Source organism: Sesamum indicum, linkage group LG11 (assembly GCF_000512975.1).
Source record: "Sesamum indicum cultivar Zhongzhi No. 13 linkage group LG11, S_indicum_v1.0, whole genome shotgun sequence".
Classification (NCBI taxonomy): Eukaryota; Viridiplantae; Streptophyta; class Magnoliopsida; order Lamiales; family Pedaliaceae; genus Sesamum; species Sesamum indicum.
The window spans coordinates 13,042,298-13,065,088 of NC_026155.1; the positions used below are offsets into that span (position 1 = coordinate 13,042,298).

The 22,791-nt window shown below is 34.9% G+C and overlaps 3 protein-coding genes across 4 annotated transcripts; 2 read left to right on the forward strand and 1 right to left on the reverse strand.

Moving 5' to 3' along the window:
- Positions 2,641-4,402, forward strand: LOC105174354 (transcription factor RAX2). The gene is made up of 3 exons (XM_011096431.2): positions 2,641-2,853; positions 2,967-3,096; positions 3,184-4,402. The coding sequence occupies exons 1-3, from the start codon at positions 2,718-2,720 to the stop codon at positions 3,866-3,868; spliced, it is 951 nt and encodes a 316-aa protein (XP_011094733.1). The 5' UTR covers positions 2,641-2,717; the 3' UTR covers positions 3,869-4,402.
- Positions 6,064-9,834, reverse strand: LOC105174263. 2 transcript variants are annotated; one of them, XM_011096306.2, is made up of 5 exons: positions 9,420-9,826; positions 9,115-9,221; positions 8,234-8,350; positions 8,056-8,157; positions 6,064-6,380 (listed from the first exon to the last, which is right to left on the reverse strand). In XM_011096306.2, exons 1-5 carry the CDS (start codon positions 9,655-9,657, stop codon positions 6,210-6,212), a joined length of 735 nt encoding a protein of 244 aa, XP_011094608.1. In that variant the 5' UTR covers positions 9,658-9,826; the 3' UTR covers positions 6,064-6,209. The 2 variants fall into 2 exon arrangements, with proteins under 2 accessions (XP_011094608.1, XP_020553278.1); XM_020697619.1 differs by lacking the exon at positions 6,064-6,380 and adding an exon at positions 7,593-7,975 and having other exon boundaries at positions 9,420-9,834.
- Positions 15,805-22,383, forward strand: LOC105174264 (ABC transporter B family member 1). The gene is made up of 10 exons (XM_011096307.2): positions 15,805-16,748; positions 16,854-16,908; positions 17,024-17,199; positions 17,324-17,524; positions 17,621-17,880; positions 17,975-18,291; positions 18,478-18,701; positions 19,602-19,975; positions 20,076-20,790; positions 20,933-22,383. The coding sequence occupies exons 1-10, from the start codon at positions 16,227-16,229 to the stop codon at positions 22,223-22,225; spliced, it is 4,137 nt and encodes a 1,378-aa protein (XP_011094609.1). The 5' UTR covers positions 15,805-16,226; the 3' UTR covers positions 22,226-22,383.

Below are 22,791 nucleotides of genomic sequence, written 5' to 3' on the forward strand. Positions count from 1 at the left end.
CATATAATTAAATTTTATTTTTATTAGTAACATGTTAGTTATAGGCCCCTGATTGGATATATGAAGCAAACACCATCCTCCTTACCTAATAGGTTTGCACTTCCATGTATATTTTCTCATTTTTGTAATAAAGAAAGAACTGTGTTGATAGATTATATATTTAAGGACACATTATAAATTATAATTTATAATTCAAATGAGTATTTTGATCAGTTTATCACAAAAATTGAATGAAAACTTGACGAAATTGGCTCGTTGTTAGATGGACGTTAAAATCAAGGATGTATTTGTAATTATGTTAAATGTTAGGGGAGGTAGTTGTAATTTATCCTATATTTAAATTTTAAAAAATATATGAATTTTTTTTGTCTATTTAATAAAATGGTTAATAAACTATTAATTATTTTAATATAGGCATATATATGTATATGTATATGTATATTACTAGCAACAAACAACATTAACATCAAGACTTGACATTTTCTTGACTAATATCTTTTTCTTGTGGCTTACTGAATTAGGCGGCAATAATGAGGTCTGGTTGATGTCAATCTCATACGTTGATTTTCAATTTTCTTGAAAAATATATATAATCAGACAGCATAAATCTAGTGATGTGTTTGTAATTTAGCTAAACATCAATGGATTTTAATTTTATTCAATATATGAAAATTCGTCTCATTTTTATATGAGTTTATTATTTCTTGTAATTTTATAATTTTTAATTATATTAAAATTTTAATTGAATCGATGTATTATTCAACTACTCAATTTTATTCAAACATTAATATATGTAACTATGATTTTTATCTCAAAAAGAAGCAAAATAATCACATTTTGATATAACCTAATTAATGATGAATTCATGATTTTGTAAATTATATGATCTCTTATGGTTTTTACATTTGAACTTCTAGTTATAGAGTGTTATGTATGGAAATTATTTTTCAAAAAAAAATTAAAATTTAGAAAAATATCATATCATTAAGTGATAATTTTATATTTACAAAGTCATTTATTTTTTAAAGAAAAATATTGGACTTTCATTTTATCAAATTCGCTAAAAGTCCCAATTAGTTGTTCCCATGACGACGGGAAATTCAACCAAATCGGCTGAAAAGTCCTAAAATCGCCACTATTTTTCAAATTATAGAATTAAAATTCGAATTTTAATTTGAATAGAACCAAATTGCTACCCATAATTTATAGGAGTAAGGGAATGTTTGTAAAAACTTCTACTTTTAAGTGATTTTTGTAGAAAAAGTTGAAAATTATAAAAGAATTATAAGATTATTTTGATCCTCATTTGTTAAAAGGATACTATTTAGCTAATTATATTATCATTTGTTGTTTGTCAATAATAATTATTTTTTCATATTAAATAATAAATTTCATTATGATTAGTATGTTTCATATTTAATTTTTATAAAATATTAATAGAAAAGTGAATGTTTAATTTAATAATGCTCATATAAACTAATATAATTGTTGATTCGTACACAATAATTAAACTTGTATGAATGCAAAAAATTAATCATAGCCATTTAATTAACTAATATAATTATTGATTCATACACAATAAATTAAACTTGCAAGAATACAAAAAAAATATTATTTCTTAATTAATCCTAATTATTGAATTTATATTTTAAATATAAAAAATAAAATTATTATATAATATATATAGCAAATAAAATATAAAAAAAATATTAAATATCAAATATGTGAAATGTAAATTTGATTATTGTTAAATTATTAAAATTATTTAAAAATTTCAATATCAACTTTAAATATGAAATTCTAAAAAGCATGAACAAGAACTCAACATTAAAAAATTGCATTTTTCCGAAAGACTTTTAAACTACCCCTTCGCCTGTCATTATGTTTTTAATTAATTATATATAGTTACCCCTTAATTAAGCTTATCATCACAAGTCCTGCAACTTCCAAAATTTTAATTCCATCTCAGTCCCGACGATCCAGAATTAAATTATTAATCTAATTTAATTATAAATGCAAGTAAGCTGTTTGCATCACAGCCAAACAAAATGAAAGGTGATTGACTTTTATTCTCATAAGTTTATAATATATTATATAATATAATTAACAATAATTAACGTAATTGTCATCCAAAAACCATATTGAATTGGTTGGACCACTTACGTTAATAATTAATGTAGCTCTGAACTGTCCCCAACTTCATATGATTCACGACACAAATTGGAGTGTTTCAGATTCAAAATGAGTTTTTCAAATTAAGCCAAGAAAATTTTAGCTTAGATTGAATATCAATTTGATCCAATCTTGAACAATTATACGGAAAATATAATATATTTATTGTTAATGGATGTATAATTTAAAAAAAAGAATGATTAATCAGATGACAAATATATTACATTTATTTTATAATTAATTTTTTATTCAATCAAACTTGATTTGAGTAAAAAAAAAAGTTCGTTGACCGCTGAATCGCCAAATCATGAAGGGAATTAGAGTTAATTGAGGAAATGAGATTAATTACACTAAATTGAAATTAGAGTGTATGTAGTTTGACTTGTGTTTGTATGACTAGTGATGACTCATCTCAAAATTATAATAATTATATGTATGTATATAATAAGACCGCATCACATGTTGTCTAAAGAAACAATAAGTGTTAATAATAAACCTGCAGCTACGTAACTCTCAGAAGCATCAATCAAGACTTTTCTAGAGAGATGGGAAGAGCTCCATGCTGCGACAAGGCTAATGTGAAGAGAGGGCCATGGTCGCCTGAAGAAGACGCACACCTCAAGGAATACATAGAGAAGCATGGCACTGGTGGCAATTGGATTGCTCTCCCAAGCAAAGCTGGTATGTATATATATATATATATACGGTGATCCATGTTGGTGCTTATAATTCATCATCGTCATTGTCGTCGGCTGTCTCTGTTTGAAGAATTATTACATATGCATCATTTGCAGGTCTGAGGAGATGCGGGAAAAGCTGCAGGCTGAGATGGCTCAACTATCTCAGACCTAACATCAAGCATGGTGAGTTTTCAGATGAAGAAGATAGAATCATTTGCAGTCTTTTTGCTCGCATCGGAAGCAGGTAATTAACATTCATCATCACTTCTAAATACTTCAATTTTTTAGTTGTTTAATTGGGTGTTGATCAGTTTTTGAATGGAAAATGTAGATGGTCAATAATAGCAGGCCAGCTACCGGGCAGAACTGACAACGATATCAAGAACTACTGGAACACCAAACTCAAGAAGAAACTCCTTGGGAAAACTGCTCCTCAACGACCTCAAATCAGCTCTTCATTACCAATATCTAACTATTCACTTCCAGACAAGTCACAATTTTCATCAGCATATGATCAATGTTCTGCCAAAACCAGCAATCTCATGACCAATACCCCTTTCAGGGTTTTCTCCAGAGCATATCATCATCAGGACCCCATATCTTCAGATTTTAATCTCCATCTCCAAGTACAAGATGGATCATGTGTGGGCCCCATCAGTGGTGGTAATTACTATGATCAAGTGATCAAAGATGGTAATAGCAGCAATCTCCTAGTGTTTGGAGGGGAAGCCAGCTGCAGTTCATCTGATGGGAGTTGCAACACCACCACCCAAATTACCATTGGATATCCCACTCCTGCTGCTGATCATGGCAGATTCTTGATCACTACTAATAACACTTGTGCTGCTGATGGGAGAGCAGGAAACGGGTGCTTTAGTGAAAATCCACTTGATTACAGCATTGACGATATTAAGCAGCTGATTAGCACTAACAATATCTGCAACAACATCAACCCGTTCATGGAAACAGCTCATGAGATCAAGACCGAAGACAAAGAGTTAATAATGTACTACTGATGTTTGATGCTGATCGTTGAGGTTCAAATCACAAGATTTCTAGAGTAAGGTGTTGTCATCTGTCCTTGCAGATTTCTATAAATAGGATTAGACTCCGATCATCACTTCATTGGAAAATGGGCTCCTTTTTTTTGGTTTCAATTCTGACAGTACATAATCTCGTCCTTTTGCATTTATTTTTGAAACAATGATGTCTTGAAGAACTCATGTCTGTAGAATTTGATGGAAACTAGAGATTATAACATCCTCCAGCTGAAATCAAGAAATCAGAATTCAATCAATGCTGAGAGATGCCGCCGCCTCATACCCGACTATTTAAATTCAAGCCCTCTGATCATCTGTTATACTAATTAAGTAATTATAAAAGTGGATTTGTATACATGATTAAGAACCTGTATATATGTGTACAGGGGCTACGTTCTTCATATTTTGAATATTTGTTTTTTTTTGTTAGCTTTTCTGACATATATATTTCGTGTATTTACGACCAGCTGTATTAATTGTTTAATAATTGAGATGCCATGAATCTTAAAATATTATCTTGTCCTTGTCAAGGATCAATGCAAGATTTTGTCCCTTGTTAATTTTCACGTTTATTACAAGCCTTGTCATTAATATATATATTAAATAAAACCATTTTGCATATTGCTTCAAAATTTAATCTTTGGCAGAGAATTAATTAATAACTTGTCCAATGTATTTTTAGAAATATATAGATGTGCATCTGATAAACAAATGAACAGATTCTTACGGGTAGCAGTCCAAAAAGCTCCAGAGAAAAAGGTTACCCTCAGTAGATAATGCCTTAGTTAATTATTGGCTAGCTAGCTGGGTTGGGTTTCTGCAATGTTTGGACAACAACTAATAGTTTTTAAATTTCTTCACGAAACAAGATTAACAAAACTAACCAACTGCAACTTTTAATTGTATATATAAAAGCATTGACCTCTTCACCTGTTTGTCTGAGAACCAAGTCATAAATTATTGCAAGTGCCAGCTATTAATTTGAAGCCTGAACAGTAAGACCATGGTGAGGGTTAGAACCAGGTTAAGAACATGCTACACTTGATGTTTTCGGTGCACTGAGTGTATGAATTATATACATATATCAATTGTTCACCTCATAATTGGTGTATTGTGCATCGGATGCATATAGGTACAACATGTAAAAATTTTTTATGCAAATTGATCGAACCTAACTAACTAATCACACAAAAAAATATAATATACTTGTTGTGACCAATCTCATAATAAATATATCGTATTTAATTCAGATTTAGTCACATCTGCTGAATATTTGAGCAAGGATGTCAAAACAGTATAATCCCAGTTTTCCACAAAGCAAAAACCGAGGTTGTCAAAAAAGCAGTAGCTGAAACTCAAGAAGAGGTACTCTAAAGAAAGTACAAAAATGATGATATTCCGCGCCTCTCTTTGTAAAAGTACAGCAAACTTTTGAAACAACACCATACTTTCTTTTAAAGTCAAGTCACTACTAATAATTAACTATTTAATTGAGATAGGATTATCATGCGAGCTGTCAACTACATAGTAAGCAAATAATTCCACTGCTACGTAGAGAAACATTGGTCTTATGTTGCATTTTGCATTATACTTGGTACATGCACGTTGAGAATATATAAAAGATATTTTCTCAAGTATAAATTAAATAATTAATATAAATTTTATACACGTAGCGTAGATATACCAAGTGTAGTACGTGGTGCAATAACGATCTGCAATATTGAAATTTAAATCAGTGTAAAATAGACGGAGGACCCAAAGACACAAATAGTCATGATAGCATCTCACATTTTCCACAGTTTTGATTACAATTTCAGAGGTAAGAAGAAAGTCTCACGGATGGCACAAAACAATAGAACCATTGGATCATCCACTATTGCCACTACGTATAGATGTTGAACCTTTGTCAATGTTAGGTACTGGTTTGAATCTGGAAAGACTTTTTGGTTCAAGAATAATGTGTCTTAGGTTTACAATGAATTTGTATTGAATAATCTGACCGTCCCATCAGACAAATTTATAATGTAATTAATACAGAGAGGAATGGAGAAAAGATAGTTGTAAGGTGATTAATCCTGCTAACGAACATCTGATAAGAGATTATTGCAGCATAACAAGTTAACATACTAACATAGTACAGTACTGAATTGTTCCGAGTATCCCCAGACAGGTACAAGAATGGTTAACTGAGTAGTATTAATATTAACAAGCATGTATACATAAAATTAATTACATTTTGCAGATTTTGTACATAATAGACGACATTAATATTATTTACAGAAGCACCAACGATGGTTGAAGGTAATGAATATGTTATTTACAGGAAATCCCATTGCCAATAGACCTTGTCCACAATCCCACCTCCACTCCTAACTGCAACGTGAAGAGTTTCGGACGCTGGAGGGACTCCCCATAGTAATGGCACTGCAACAGTCATAGTTAGTTTTTCGTGCAGCCCGCCCTTGCTTGCCTTTTCTGCTGCCACAACCTGGTTTCAAAGAGAGACTCCAATGAGGTGCATTTCAGAAATTAGATGAAGAACAAGATGATAACCGATGATAACAATCTCACTTTATAACTGAAAATCAATATTAATAGTAAGACTAGTAAAAATGAAACAGTTACAGCTGATGAATGAGCATCGATATCAAAATTCCAGCAGCTCGAATTACTACACTACAGTGGCAGCCATAAAACTCAAGGTACTTAAAAAAGAATGGCTGCAGCATAATTATTTAACCTCTACATATACCAAGCATGAGGTACAGTTGCTTCTTTGCTTATTCCAATTCCATTTGTCTATAGATTCTCAGGATTCCACATGATTATACGATGCAAATTCCATGAACAGCGAGCTTTGCAATCAAAACAGAAGGATGGAAAATGGAATATCCACTTTTCTTTTGTTCGCTTTCGTTCCTCAAAGATAAAATGGTGAGAAATCCATGACTAAGAATGAAAAAGAAACGAAAACAGTTTGATATTAGTACAATGATAAGAACAATTAGAGTTCATCTCGAAAGGAATGCTATATACAATAATTGACAAAAGAAAGTGACCACCCAAAGCCCATAAACTTCACTGCCCCACAACCACATCGACTTCTCACTAAGGGAGCAATTGGTATATGCATGAATGGATTTGGGAGGGAATGAGATGAACTCGGGAATGGTATAAATGTAGGAAATGAATGATTTTAGTATGTCATTCGTATGTTTGGTATAGTAAAGGAATAAGAAAATGAATTGAATAAAAAATTTTCAAATCACTCATTTATATATTTGGTAAATAGTGATGAAATTAAAAGAAAAATATTTGCATAAGTATGTTACATAAGAAACATTATTTTGCTATTAAATAAATTATAAATTTATGATATATATCTTTTTGGACGTTTTCATATGTATAGATATCTTATAAATACATATTGTTTACAGAAAGAAGTATCATATAGTATTGACGATATAGAATAAATATTATCACATAGTATATATTGTTATATAATTTATACTTACAGTAAATGTTGATAATTAAATATAAGCATGTAACTGACTTAATATCATATTTAATAAAGATACTTAAAATTTTAAATTATTCATACCATATACTTGTAATAGATATTTAAACATTTTTTTGATAGTTTTTATATTTAATGTTATTTAAAATAATCTAAAATTTTTGTGACTACAAATCTTGTAAATATAAATTTTATTAATGGTTATTTTAGCAATTCAAAAAAAGAAAAAATATTCCCAATTCATTGAGAATAGCTAAAATCATGGGTGAATAAGGAATGGGTAATTCTATAGTGCACATTCCATTCCTCACTCATTTCTATATACCAAATTACAATCATGCCCATGTCTGATATGATGAGTGTCGCTACAGTTTTCTAAGCACCAATTGGAGGTCCAACAATCATTGAGATTTAGTAGTTTTTGAAGATATATTGCCCAAACAAATAAACTATGAAGAGATCAAACCACTTATCCAGCAAAAATTTTCTTTGTATCCTAATCTATGGGCCTCCTGTAGAGCAATAGCAGGATGACAGACAAGTGTATTACAAGATATCAACCCAGGCTGCGAGATAAACAAGCTTTTGTTGATACACAACCATAAACATTCAAAATATAAAAAATGGACGAATATAAAATACGTGCCTCTCCTCCATGCTCCAAGACTGTGTCTTCCACGACATCGCAAAGCATCTCAATGGAGCGACAGAAGCCAAAAATACAAAGGCGTCTACCCATGTCAAGTCCCTAGAATGGAGAGATTTAAACAAGATCTTAGAAACTCATTGATGTGGCAGATTTTATTTAAAGGGCAGGATTTTACATTTGTTGCTGCAATATCAAACAGTGCACCCAGACACAGGCTTTGGTTTGGATCCATGTAGTTGCTCTCTTGAAACCGTTGAGATCTTTGAGATATTTTTGCCTTCCCTTGTTTCTTCTGCATGGTGTAAGTTTGAAGTATATTAGCTAATATATTTATTTAATAGTATAGGATCAAGAGGCAGTGTTGAAAAAAATGTAAAACAAGATTCTGAGAACTAGAAGAGAATGCAGATGTGTACAAATAGTTCTAGATAGTATAAAAAAATTATTATGTCTTAACGCAAGTGCATTATAAGTTACACTCGTGCAACGATGCACCAGAATACCAAATGTTTTATATAAGTTCTGTTTATGATAAAAGTAGATGATACCATTCGACCAGAAGGAAGAAAGGAAATCAAATTTTATTGACTAAAATGTGCTGAATAAAATCATTCTCAGTTTTAAAAAGTAAATCCCAACTACAACTCGGGTAGCATTCTAAACAGAGCAAAAGTATAACACAGGAAGACATCGTATGATATTTGATACATGCATGCAGTTTGGCACTTCAAATGCAGTAATGATGACTGATTACTAACATAACCAAAAGGACATTCTTAACTTCTAACAAAGTAATTCTTGCCGACATAATTCCAGAAGCACTTTGCATTGCCCATGGGACTACCTACCAAATAGCATCCATCTTTAGCTTGAAAAAAGTAATTCTAAATTCCCAAGTTTATCCAACACATTTAAATTGGATGCACTGATAAATTATCCTACCGCATTTAGAAATCTTGAAAAGGAATTGTGTTTGGGGTCATGAGTCCTCCAGAAACTTCACTATCAAATACCCATCAGAATCAAATTTACAAGAAAAAAAGAGGAAAGACATACATCAGAAGAAGAAGAAGAAACACGCCGAGGAATAAGGTTTCCCCCAATTTGGATCAGTCCATCAGAAGTAAACAATGTCACTTTCTCCTCCGAAATCCACTGTATTGCTACAACAAAGCAGGAAAAAGAAAAATAAAGATTGAAAAAGATCAAAATTGAACTCCGACGAAGGGTTTTGGTCAAACCCAATTCAAGTAACGTCATACCCAGCTCCACAATAATCTTACATAGTTCAAAATTAATACATAAGTACTTCAAATCTAGTCATCTCAAAGAATAAACACATGGTGAAGTTGCGAAAATACAGGATTCAGCAGCGTCGGGATTCTCCCAGGGGTAAAATCCGTAAGCATCATCGCCGAGGAAATGGGCCGAACCAGATGATCTGACGGTGAACCTGAGGGATCGCGATCGGCGACGGTGGAATTGGGAAGAGAGTCTTCGGGGATGAAAAGAAGTTGAGGGAGAAGAAATGGGATCCTTTGAGAAAGGAATAGAAGAAGAAAAGGTGGAGAAGCAGAGGGCAGAGGCGGTTTCAGCCATTGATTTCTTTTCTGTATTCTTGCGGGAAGAAAAGAACAAAGAGAGGAATTTGAGGGTCGGACGAGAATCTGAGTGAGAGAGGATGGAATTACAATTACAATTACAATTGCAAGGCGAGAAATGAAAATCTTGTCTTGAAATTATATGAAGAATTGTATGGAAAAGGAGCAGAGGTCGAAGGCCACATGTTTAGGGGCGACCACGTGAACCGGTTTATTACATCCAGTGGAGGAGGAGAACCGGGTCCAAAACGGTTGGTCGGTTACATTTCTATGTCTCTTGTCTGAGTTGTCTCCCTCATCAATTTTGGTCATATGGGCTTGGGCCTTGGGGATTTTATTTAAAATATTACAATGGATTCTTACGGATTTCGGAAATAATTATTAACAATATGGGCCGAATGGGCAATAGAAGGCCTACTTTAAGTTGATATCCAGAACAATTAATAGGCTGATATTGGGCTAATGAGCCCTGGAAAATATATCCAGTTTTGGTCTGATCAGCTCTCTCCTAATCTGTTAAAATATTTATTGATCATAATCGTCAGCGGACCATCTTGAAAAGGTATACTCTTTATATAACACGGCCCTAAGCTTTATCGACATTTTGTGTTAAAAGGAAAAAGGTAAATTACAGCTACCTCCTATGAAATTTGTCATGATCAATAATGTCCTCTCGTTATTTAAAAAATTATAAATTAAAAATAATTATATAGGTTTTAGATAGTGACGTAAAAATTATTATTTTACTGTTATTGATTTTTTTTATAAAAAAATTGAAAAATATAAAAAAATCTTAGAGTTGGTAAAGTATACTCATTGAAAATATTATTTTATAAAATTCAAAAAAGTATATAAAAAAATTATAATTTATAATTTAAAAGGGCATTTTTGATATTTTATTATAAAATTTGGATGAAAACTAATAGAATTGGTTCGTTGTTACACGAATATTAAAAATCAAAGCGATTTTTATAATTTTTTAAATTTATAATGAAGTATTTGTAATTATATCAAATCTCATTGGAGGGGTTATAATTTACCCTTATTTTTAAGATTCAATTATAACACAGTACAGAGGTAGAACCACATGAGCTTGCTTATGAGATGTATTTCATCTCATCTCATCCGACCAAATCAAGTAGTGTTTGGTTGCAGGAATAATTTTTTCATTCTAAAAATATTTCGGACACATTTTACTACTATCAAGAAAAATCATACAATATCACCTATAATCATTACATTTTCTGTCTTACCTAACACCTTTTACACATCATATCAACTATCGCTATCACAATTTTATCTCATCTCTCATCACGTACTTAAAGAAAAAATCTCATTTCAATCAGACTTATTGCATTTACATTTCTTTTTTTCCCATTAAGATGAAATCATAGACAATTATCATAATATTTCTTACATCTATGATCTATTCACCTTTGGTCCATTCTCTAAACAATAGTAGTCACATCATCAATTGAAAATGGAAACATCAAAGTTGCTGTCATCAGGGCATCATTTTCTTGACAAATTAAGACTTATCAAAATCAAACCTGCCATTACCAAATCCATGGTCCAGTGGATTGGAAGTCTATAATAGCTGCAGTAGCACATGAACAAGACATCATCGCTTTATTACAATCCGTATGTCACTTTTCAAAGCTGATGCAACAAATGCCTAATTCTTCTTTTAACTTTTAGAGGAATGTGAGAAAGGAGTTAAACTGTACATGGGTTGTCTCAATTTTATCTTAGGTTGTTAGGCATCCGAGGACAAGCGCTAGCTTTACTTCATAAAGGACTTCTTGGTGGCTGCTTCAAACTCAATAGGATTGGAGTTGAATAACTATGCAGGATCAGTTTGAACTTCCTCTATACCACAAAACTTTCAAATCTTTGAATTTTTATTTTGAACTGTATTCTATGAAATCATTTGAAATTATTCCCTCAAATTATCTAAAATGCGTATAAAAGTTTAATTCAATTGAAAATTTTTGTTGGCCAAATCCCTACAAAACCCAAAAAAAAAAAAAAAAGAAAAAAAAGGAGAAGAAGAAAGGAAAAATGTGTCAGAAATTGGTATTGCGATAGCCTACTGGGCTGCAGATACATCTTGTTGGGCCATGAGAGGTTGATAAGATACTGGACGCGAGTAGGCCCAACGTGGCCTATCTGCAGCAACTCGGAATATCCATCCCTACTCATATAATAAATGCATAAAATGTCTTTATCAGTAAGTAAAAAAAAAAAAACAAAAAACAGGTGAATTAATTTTTAGTGATAATTACATTGATACACCTTACCTATGATTTATTTACACAAATCACTCATATCTTTAGAAGAATTACACATACACTTGCCAAAAACATAAATTACACAAATAACCTCTGATTTTTGAAAAAAAAAATACACATACACCCCAAAAATACTATAATATTACACAAATTATCCATACTTTTATTTGTCAGGGATAATTTTTATAATTACACAAAAAGATATGAATAATTGATGTAAATATGATAGAGACTCTGGGAGCTATAAATCGAGGTTTAGTACAATAATGTTTGTTATGTGGTACGTAAGTGGGGACTCCAATAATTATTAATTAACGTAGGAATTAATGAAAAAATGGGAACACGAAAAACACTAACAATAAGTGAACAATTAATAGAAGAAAATGAGTGTTAAAAATCTCATGTCAAAGACTTCAACCAGACCAGCCTGCTGCCCCACTCTACGACTCTCTCTCTCTCTCTCTGTCCGTACAATCAAAGTTGGGCTGTTTGACAAAACCAAAACTGGCCCATCATATTTCAGTATTATTATTATTATATAAAAAAAAAAAGGGTGAAGAGAATTATTGAACAAGTAAAAAAAAAAAAAGGGAGAAAAAGGGGTGCGATGGAGGATGAGAAAAAGGGGGCAGAAATGCAATTAATGAAGATTTTGAGTTGACGCATGGATACAGATACCAACTCCCCACTAAGCTAATGGAATATTAATATTTATTTTTTGAAAAAGAAAAAGATTTAATTATTATTTATTAAATGAAGAATAGAGGTAGATGGCATAGTGTTTTTGTCATTTGGTTGAAAAGGTCAACTTTCATTAAATTGATAACTCGACTACACACATCACCATCACAATCACACCCACCACTACTACCCTACCAATTCACTATAATAACCCACATTTTTATTACATTACCTTTTCCTTTCAAACTAACTCTTATTTTATGATTATACACACTGGGTGGTAAATAACTATTTTTAATTATAATTAAACAAAATTTTATTTATTTATCATGAAAAATATTTTAACTACACTTGTTAGTGACATATATGTGTATAAGAGTATGTACTATATATATATATATGAGTGAGTGTGTGCGTATGAATACATACAAGTAGAAGTAAGTCCATATATATATGTATATATTGAATTGCATGTGAGTTGTCGAAAAGATGCCTGAACGCATGTGCAATGTGTATAAATTAATAATGGTTGAATGAGGAAACCCCAACGCCCATTTGCCCCACTGTGGAAGCTACCTTAGAACAGCACCAAAATCCACTTACATATATATATATATATTTATAAAAAAGATTAGTTTCATTAATTGCAGGTTTGCTCCCCTTAAGGATTCCTTCTAATTAAATAAACCACAACCCTTTTTCTGATTCTTCTCTCTAAAGGAATCCCACTAACCATGCACCCACAAATAGAATCAACTCTACATTAATATATATTCTTTCCCACTTTACTACTTTTTCACTATTTTAATTCCTTTTTCCTATAAAAATTCTTTATTACATCATAATTTGAAAACAATAACTAACATCAAATTAATAAAACTATGTACTAATTTCTGTCTTCAATTAAAACCAAATCTTTCAAATGAGCTGGAGTATGTATTTGGTTTTGGGCTATAACTTTTTGAGGGTAGAAGATGCTTCAAGAATCTGAGTTGATTAATTGTAATGAGTTGGTAATAATGTGGGTATGATGGTAGCCTGCATATATATTTTGTTCAGCATTATTAATGTGGATGGTATGATATGATATGGTGGGAATACAGCCAACTAAAAAAAAAGTGTGAGGAGGGTTCTTTCTGGAAAGAGCAGGTGGAATTTATGGAGACAGCTGACCTGCTGCCAAAACATTAAGGAAATATTGGTAAGAATTAATTTGACAAACCATTGACTTATTGCTAAGAAATTAGCCTACACTACTGTCTTCATTTCATAGGCAGATCAATGAGGATATATAGCAGTAGTTGTCTTGATACACAAAAATCATGTTTGCTTAGGACTTGAGAGTATGTCCTAGGTAGGAACATGCTATATCCATTGAGGATATCCAAATCTGCATTTTTGTGTAATTTGATTGGAGTATCCGTAATTGGATTACCAACTTTGTTTTAGGCGGTAAAAAGCTAAGCAATCAAAGTATCCAACACGTTTGTCGATGGAAAAAAAAAGAGCTCCGTTAGCTGTATTTCAGAATTCATAACTGCAACTTAGCAGAATTTAAGACTGTCTCAGAGAATTTGCAGTGACAGCTCTCATTTCAACCTCGCTTCTGCCTTCTTACAAACAAAGCTGACTAACCCGTACTCGGGTTTTTCTACTTTACAGAAATCCATATGAAGCGCCTGCCCGGAGCAACTCATCACGTTGCGTGCCACCTCACATTTCTATCTTAATTTTTTTAATTAATAATTAATATACATTATTAAGTATCAATATTTATTATATAGAACTAAAACTAATAATTAATATTAAATAAATTAACACGGACACTTTAATGTGACTTGAATCCATGGTCAAAGTTTCGATTTCGTCAATTAAATTATAAATTTTTTTGACAAAATTCACAATCTTTCAAAATTACGACTATGTAGTTAGTTAGGCTTCTCTTTCAATGTGCCATTATACTTTTTTTTCATAGTCCACGCCACATATATTGCTACAAAAGAAATTAGTAAAATCGAGACACAAATTATTAAATAATATTTGTATTTAATAATATGGTCCATTATTTTATTAATGAGGTTAATTATGAAAGGTGTAATATATAGAGAGGGTAAAGTATAAATGTATTATAATTCCACTAATTATTGTGGGAGAGAAAAAGAGGGGAGTAGGATCCAATCAAGTGCCCACTAAATTTTGTCCTCAACGCTTCATCTTCAAGCTCTAATTTGTCAGGTAATACACCACATACTTCCACCAAAAACCAATGCATGCATCCCTAAAATTAAATAAAGTTTCAGGACAAGTACATTACAGCACCTGGATAATCAATAATTTTGTCAGAAAATCATCATATTATCTCAAGATTCCTCATTATATTTATTCAATCACCTCCTTAGGGAATCATTCAAAAATGACAGCCAATTTCGGTATTATAATTCTTGTAAATTTGTGAATATAATCAATTAATTTAAATAAAATTCAGAATATATATTTTGTATAAAACAACAAGTATATGATCATATCTTAACAAATAAAATAATATAATATTTTTTATTTTTAATAAATTAGGACAAATATCCACATATATATATATATATATGATAGAATCTCGAATTAGAACATTTGAAAATTGCCCAAAATGAGCAATAAATTAAGAAGAGAAAAAAAATATAAAAGAAAAAGAAAGAGGGGTGACTGTGGAGTATAAAATAATAAGAAAAGACTGCCGGATTTATCGGAGATAGACAATGAGGAATGGTTTGAACATGGACTTTCTTACCATAGGCAGAGGCATAGGCATAGGCCCCCACCCCCCAACCCCCCGCGAGTTTTAACTTGGACTGGAAGCCACAGCTTCTCCATCATTTATAATGTATTCTTCAAGTCAAAAACAGTAAGGTAATTAATTATGAGTTTAAAAACAATTGGTGGGGGGAAGAGGGACATTTAAGCAAATACTAGGTATAGGTGAATACATACATGGTATGAGTTTAGTTATTACATTATTATTTTTTTGGTATGAATACGTATGTTTTGATTGTGCTCCATACATCATGGGAATCTGTCTTTGGTCAAAAACCCAATCTGAAGTTTACACACAGTATTCTTTGTCGGGTGCCTTTCTCTCTTTCTCACCCATCATTCCGCTTCTCTCTCTAGCCTTGCCCTTGGCCCTCACTCTCCCATCATCTGTCAATTTTCTGTCACTTGTGCGTGTGTGTGTGTGTCCCTGTTTTTTACGGATGCAGCTAAAGCAATCATGTCCCTGTTGTAAAAAGAAAGAAAAGAAAAGAGAAGAATAAATAACTTATGAATAAAGTAAACAAGAAAAGAGTAATTAATCAAGCTTCACAAAGCAGTTTCTTTCTAATCTAGCAGTAATTAGTATGAACATTCTTGGCCGTTGAAGGAGGAGGAAACCAGATTTAAATTATAGTAAGATAAGACAAGGAGAGAGAAAAATGAAATCTTGGAAATAAAACTGAGAGAAATATTAGGTAGTGTGGAAAGACAACGTAAAGGGTTGATTTTTGGTAATTGTAATTGTACAGATAATTTAAAAAGACAGGGAAAAAAAAAAAAAAAAGGAAAAATGATAGAACAGGATATTGAGGAGATAAAGACGGTAGAGCAGTGGAGATGGTCTGAAATGCAAGGGCTTGAGCTTGTTGTGTCAGCTCACTCTGAGAACTCAGCTGCTGACAGCAACAACCCTCCTTCTATTAAAGCCCACAACCGCATTAATACTAACACTATACCATCCACTGCTGTTTCAACTGAACCTACCGCACAAATAGTCAAACAGGGAGAAGGGCCCTCCCAAGATTCTGTGGAGAGGAGAGAAACAGCGGCAGTGATGGAGGTTTCAACCACTGACGGCAAGAAAGATGGGGGTGGTGAGCCGGAGAAGCCCGGTTCGCCGCCGCCTGTTGGGCTCAGTGAGCTGTTCCGGTTTGCGGATGGGCTGGACTATGTTCTAATGGCAATTGGTTCTGTGGGTGCGATTGTTCATGGCAGCTCATTGCCTCTGTTCCTTAGATTCTTTGCTGATCTTGTTAATTCTTTTGGCTCCAATGCGAACGATGTTGATAAGATGACACAGGAAGTATTGAAGGTAAGTTGTTTGAATAACAGTGCCTGGATTGTTTGTTTTCCTTGGAAAAATTGGAGAAAAGGGAAGCAATGTAATCTCTCTCTTTGTGCTGATGGTTATTTGCAGTATGCACTTTATTTTCTTGTTGTGGGAGCTGCGATATGGGCATCTTCATGGGCAGGTAAGTTCGGGAAAAAGGACATAAAAATGCATTCTTTGGGTCATTTAAGCAATGGTTCTGGAGATTTTGTTCAAGTTTCTTGATTGATATATTGGGATGATTTGATTGGGTGCAGAAATATCGTGCTGGATGTGGACTGGAGAGAGGCAGTCAACAAAGATGAGGATCAAGTACTTAGAGGCTGCTTTGAACCAAGATATTCAGTACTTTGATACAGAGGTCCGGACATCTGATGTAGTTTTCGCCATTAACACTGATGCAGTGATGGTCCAAGATGCCATTAGTGAAAAGGTGAAGAAGAAATAGGGAAAACCCAACAAGTGGTCTTTTCTTGATTTTTCGTTTGTAAAATGTGTAAAAGTCCTGCGATTTTGGTTTCTGATTAGGCCCTTTTTCTTATTTTGGTTCTTTTCAGTTGGGTAATTTCTTGCACTACATGGCCACATTTGTGTCTGGGTTTGTGGTGGGTTTCACTGCAGTATGGCAACTGGCCCTGGTCACTCTTGCTGTAGTTCCACTGATAGCTGTAATTGGGGGTATCCACACGGCCATGTTAGCGAAGTTCTCCAGCAAGAGCCAAGAAGCTCTGTCACAAGCAGGAAACATTGTGGAACAGGTGAAAAATATGAATAGTTCTTGAAATGATCTTAGCTTAACAAAACAAATGCTCTTTTCTTCATTGTGTATATCTGAATTGATATCAATTTTGCAGACGGTAGCCCAAATTCGGACGGTGTTGGCATTTGTAGGCGAGTCAAGAGCATTACAGTCCTATTCTGCAGCTCTGAGAGTTGCCCAAAAGATTGGGTACAGAATTGGATTTGCCAAAGGAATGGGACTTGGAGCTACTTATTTTACTGTTTTTTGCTGTTATGCCCTTCTTCTTTGGTATGGAGGATACCTGGTTAGGCACCATTTCACCAATGGAGGTCTTGCCATTGCAACAATGTTTGCTGTCATGATTGGTGGGCTGTAAGTTATTAGTCCATTCTGATGAACTTTTTGCAGCAAAACTTGATGTTCTATTTGTATTTCTTTTACTTAATGAATCCAATTAAATTGATAGGGCGTTGGGGCAGTCTGCTCCAAGTATGGCTGCATTTGCAAAGGCAAGAGTTGCAGCTGCCAAAATCTTCCGCATTATCGATCACAAACCAGAAGTCGACAGAAACAGTGAATCAGGTTTGGAGTTGGAATCCATTACAGGACAGTTGGAGCTTAAAAATGTGGACTTCTCCTACCCCTCAAGGCCAGAAACTCAAATACTCAACAATTTCTCCTTGACTGTTCCGGCTGGGAAGACAATAGCCTTGGTTGGAAGCAGCGGCTCCGGAAAAAGCACAATCGTATCCCTAATTGAGAGATTTTATGATCCTACTTCAGGTGATGATCCATTTTTAATAAATCTTGTCTTATTCTCGTTCATTATTGTTTCAATCTTACGGTGGAGAACTCCATTACATGTCTGGCAGTTTTTGGTTCTTAGTTCTTCTAATCCTTGTGCACAGTGGAGATAGTGGTTCTTAGGGGGTAAAAAGCTTCTCTTGCTAAGCACTTGCAACTTCGCAGGGCAAGTTCTGCTAGATGGACATGACATAAAAATACTGAAGTTGAGATGGCTGAGGCAGCAAATTGGGCTGGTAAGCCAAGAACCTGCACTGTTTGCCACCACCATCAAAGAAAACATACTATTGGGTCGACCTGATGCGACTCTTATTGAAATTGAAGAGGCTGCCAGAGTCGCTAATGCGCATTCATTTATTGTCAAGCTCCCAGATGGCTATGATACTCAGGTTAGTTAGTTCATTATGGAAAGCATTTAAAGCTCAAAATAACACTTCAATTATGATTTCATCTGATATATCAACTCACATGGTAGGATTGATCCATGAGCCCATTCTAGACTGATGGATAGAGATCCAAAATTTATTTGCAATATTGAAACATCTTCTTGGCCACACATTTTAGACATTTCCGGATCGAGATATGATTCATTGCCTAAGATGTGAATTTGGTCATGGATCCCACACTGGGCATTGGGGAATGTGGTTTGCTCTTGATATTTTATTGCATCAGGGTCTGAATGGGTTATTTGGTCAACAAACCAACCTAACATTGTTTATTAAGTCAAAAGTGTGGCAGTGTTTGGTCATGCATTTAAAAAAAAGGTAACATGGTTTCAGTCAATAATGCATGTGCGGTTGTATGGTCGGTTCGTATTCACTCGTGTAGAAACCAGAAGCTTCTTAATCCTGGGATGAGAATGAAAGCAGAAGGGAGAAAATAATGCTAGCATAATAAGACTATAGTATGTTTGGATTCCACCTCGGGACATATAATAATTGTAAAAAATAACTGCTAAGATTTTACAGGCTTGGAGGAAATATTCGGATTATTTTGCACCAATACGGGTTTGTCAAAACAATCAGTTTCTGAAAGCCTAATACCAGAAAGTGTCATGTTTATTTCCTTGGTTTGAGTGAAAATTGTGAGCTAAAATGTGATTCAGGAATTTATTCGTGCATCAAGCATTGGTCAGGGAGAAACATAGACCTGGTAACCTCACACTTGTATTAAGTAGAAAATAGGCTCAGGCCTTATTTACTTTAAAGTAGTCATTAAATGGAACAGAATTTCACTTGTTGGACGTCTCTTTTGAAAGCATCAACAAAATATTAATTCGACAATGGCAGGTTGGAGACAGGGGGTTGCAACTCTCAGGTGGACAGAAGCAGAGAATAGCTATAGCAAGGGCAATGCTAAAGAACCCAGCCATCCTACTCTTGGATGAAGCAACTAGTGCATTAGATTCTGAATCAGAAAAGCTGGTCCAAGAAGCACTAGACCGTTTCATGATTGGAAGGACCACTCTAGTGATTGCCCATCGCCTCTCGACCATTCGGAAAGCTGACCTTGTTGCCGTCTTGCAGCAAGGTAGCGTGTCTGAGATCGGGACACACGATGACCTTATTGCTAGAGGAGAAAACAGTGTCTATGCCAAGCTCATCAAAATGCAAGAAGCAGCTCATGAAGCTGCTCTCAGCAATGCCAGAAAAAGTAGTGCAAGGTACACTTAAAATGATCCCACCTTCTTGATATCCCGAATAAAATGTTTCCAAACTTTCTAAGTTGATAGCATATTTAGTGATGTGATTGTTATTGTGCAGGCCTTCTAGTGCGAGGAACTCAGTAAGCTCACCAATAATTACGAGAAATTCTTCCTACGGCAGATCGCCTTACTCGAGAAGATTGTCCGACTTCTCTACCTCTGACTTCAGCCTCTCCCTGGATGCTGCATATCCTAATTATCGGATTGAAAAGCTTCCATTTAAGGAGCAAGCAAGCTCGTTCTTGCGCCTTGCAAAGATGAATTCTCCTGAATGGGCTTATGCTTTGGTTGGTTCCATAGGCTCTGTCGTTTGTGGTTCTCTCAGTGCGTTCTTTGCATATGTGCTGAGTGCTGTTCTCAGCGTCTACTACAATCCGGATCATGCTTATATGATTAGGGAAATTGCAAAATACTGCTACCTATTAATCGGTGTGTCATCAGCCGCCCTCATATTCAACACATTGCAGCACTATTTCTGGGATACGGTGGGAGAGAACTTAACAAAACGTGTGAGGGAAAAAATGTTTGCCGCGGTGCTAAAAAATGAAATGGCATGGTTTGATCAGGAAGAGAATGAAAGCTCTAGAGTTTCGGCAAGGCTGGCTCTTGATGCAAATAATGTCAGATCAGCAATTGGGGACCGGATTTCTGTTATAATGCAGAATTCTGCTCTTATGCTTGTTGCCTGCACTGCCGGATTCGTATTGCAATGGCGTCTCGCCCTCGTACTCATTGCAGTCTTTCCTGTTGTCGTGGCAGCAACTGTCTTACAGGTTAGCTAATTTTCACATCTTAGTTCACTACAAACAACAATGTGGCAAATTTACCAGTTCACTTTATGAGAAGTTGGCGCAGTTGATCATAAATGACTAAACTCTAGAAAATACTCATTGACTATCAATTCGCTTTGAACAGAAAATGTTCATGAATGGATTCTCTGGTGATCTAGAGGCTGCACATGCTAAGGCGACGCAGCTGGCAGGGGAATCCGTGGCTAACATAAGAACAGTTGCTGCTTTCAACTCAGAAGCCAAAATTGTTGGTCTTTTCACCTCCAGCCTTCAGACTCCTCTACGCCGTTGCTTCTGGAAAGGACAGATAGCCGGGAGCGGTTATGGGATCGCGCAATTCTTGCTCTATGCTTCCTATGCGCTCGGGCTATGGTACGCCTCTTGGCTTGTCAAGCATGGAATCTCTGACTTCTCAAAGACGATCCGTGTTTTCATGGTCCTCATGGTCTCTGCTAATGGTGCTGCTGAAACACTGACCCTCGCCCCCGATTTCATCAAGGGTGGTCGTGCAATGCGCTCGGTCTTCGACCTCCTTGACCGTAAGACTGAAATTGAGCCTGATGATCCAGATGCCACTGCCGTCCCAGACCGGTTACGTGGCGAAGTAGAATTCAAGCATGTGGACTTCTCATACCCCACACGGCCTGACATTTCAGTCTTCCGTGATCTAAATCTTCGTGCTCGAGCAGGGAAAACTCTTGCTCTAGTGGGACCTAGTGGCTGTGGTAAGAGTTCAGTCATTGCACTTGTACAGAGATTCTACGAACCATCGTCTGGACGGGTTATGATTGATGGAAAGGATATCAGAAAATACAATCTCAAGTCACTGAGACGCCACATTGCCATAGTGCCACAAGAACCGTGCCTCTTTGCCACAACAATCTACGAAAATATAGCTTATGGTAACGAGTCAGCCACAGAAGCAGAGATAATCGAGGCAGCAACCTTGGCAAACGCCCATAAATTCATATCCTCATTGCATGATGGATACAAAACGTTTGCCGGGGAAAGAGGAGTGCAGCTGTCCGGAGGACAGAAGCAAAGGATAGCCATTGCTCGAGCCTTCCTGAGGAAACCAGATATAATGTTGCTTGATGAAGCCACCAGCGCCCTTGATGCCGAGTCAGAAAGGTGCATACAAGAAGCACTAGACCGTGCTTGTGCTGGAAAGACAACAATTGTGGTTGCACACAGACTATCAACAATCAGAAACGCCCACGTCATTGCGGTCCTTGATGATGGGAAAGTGGCAGAACAAGGTTCCCATTCCCATCTGTTGAAAAACTATCCTGATGGCATATATGGACGGATGATACAATTACAACGGTTCACGCATGGCCAAGCTGTGAATATGGTGGCATCAAGTTCGAATTCCTCTGCACGGACTGGTGAAAATCAGGGTCGAGACGGTCAATGAGGCTAAGGAAAAACACAACTAGAATGACGTACATCTCAAACACCTAGCTCCCAAGTGATTTTTTGGCTCCCTTGTATTGTCTATATCTTGATATAGTATAGCATCTGGATTATCTAATTACAGCCTCAAATCTATTTATAACTCGACTTTTTGACTAATGGATCTTTGACTACGAACAAGCATAACAACAAACCGACGTGCATAGATAAATGTATGATACTTTACTCACAAGTTGCCAAGTAATGAATTGTAAGGCCATATATCCATGGGCAGGTTATGCTTTTCAGGTCTGAAACTCGCCCGGTCCGTCACCTAATATATGGATCATATGTGGAAACATGTCATGTTCCAAGTTTTCGTCACTCACAAGTACAGCAATGAATATAATATCCGTGTGAACTTTGATCATCTCAAGTCTATACAAGATGAAACATCCAAGAAAACCGCACGTGACAGATCAAAATCTTGGAGATCATACGTGACTGAGCATCTTCTATGTCTATTACGACAGTGATTGAGAACAACATAAAGAAGAAGGCAGAAAACCATTATTGCCCAACTTCACG

Excerpts from the sequence above, each read along its gene's own strand:
- LOC105174354 (XM_011096431.2), top strand. The coding sequence starts at position 2,718 with ATGGGAAGAGCTCCATGCTGCGACAAGGCTAATGTGAAGAGAGGGCCA. Across the intron at positions 2,854-2,966 it reads TGCTCTCCCAAGCAAAGCTG|GTCTGAGGAGATGCGGGAAA; the intron begins GTATGTATATAT and ends CATCATTTGCAG. Across the intron at positions 3,097-3,183 it reads TTTGCTCGCATCGGAAGCAG|ATGGTCAATAATAGCAGGCC; the intron begins GTAATTAACATT and ends TGGAAAATGTAG.
- LOC105174263 (XM_011096306.2), bottom strand. The coding sequence starts at position 9,657 with ATGGCTGAAACCGCCTCTGCCCTCTGCTTCTCCACCTTTTCTTCTTCT. Across the intron at positions 8,158-8,233 it reads TTGATATTGCAGCAACAAAT|GGACTTGACATGGGTAGACG; the intron begins GTAAAATCCTGC and ends TCTCCATTCTAG. Across the intron at positions 6,381-8,055 it reads TCTTGGAGCATGGAGGAGAG|GTTGTGGCAGCAGAAAAGGC; the intron begins GCACGTATTTTA and ends CTTTGAAACCAG.
- LOC105174264 (XM_011096307.2), top strand. The coding sequence starts at position 16,227 with ATGATAGAACAGGATATTGAGGAGATAAAGACGGTAGAGCAGTGGAGA. Across the intron at positions 16,909-17,023 it reads ATGGGCATCTTCATGGGCAG|AAATATCGTGCTGGATGTGG; the intron begins GTAAGTTCGGGA and ends GATTGGGTGCAG. Across the intron at positions 20,791-20,932 it reads TGGCAGCAACTGTCTTACAG|AAAATGTTCATGAATGGATT; the intron begins GTTAGCTAATTT and ends CGCTTTGAACAG.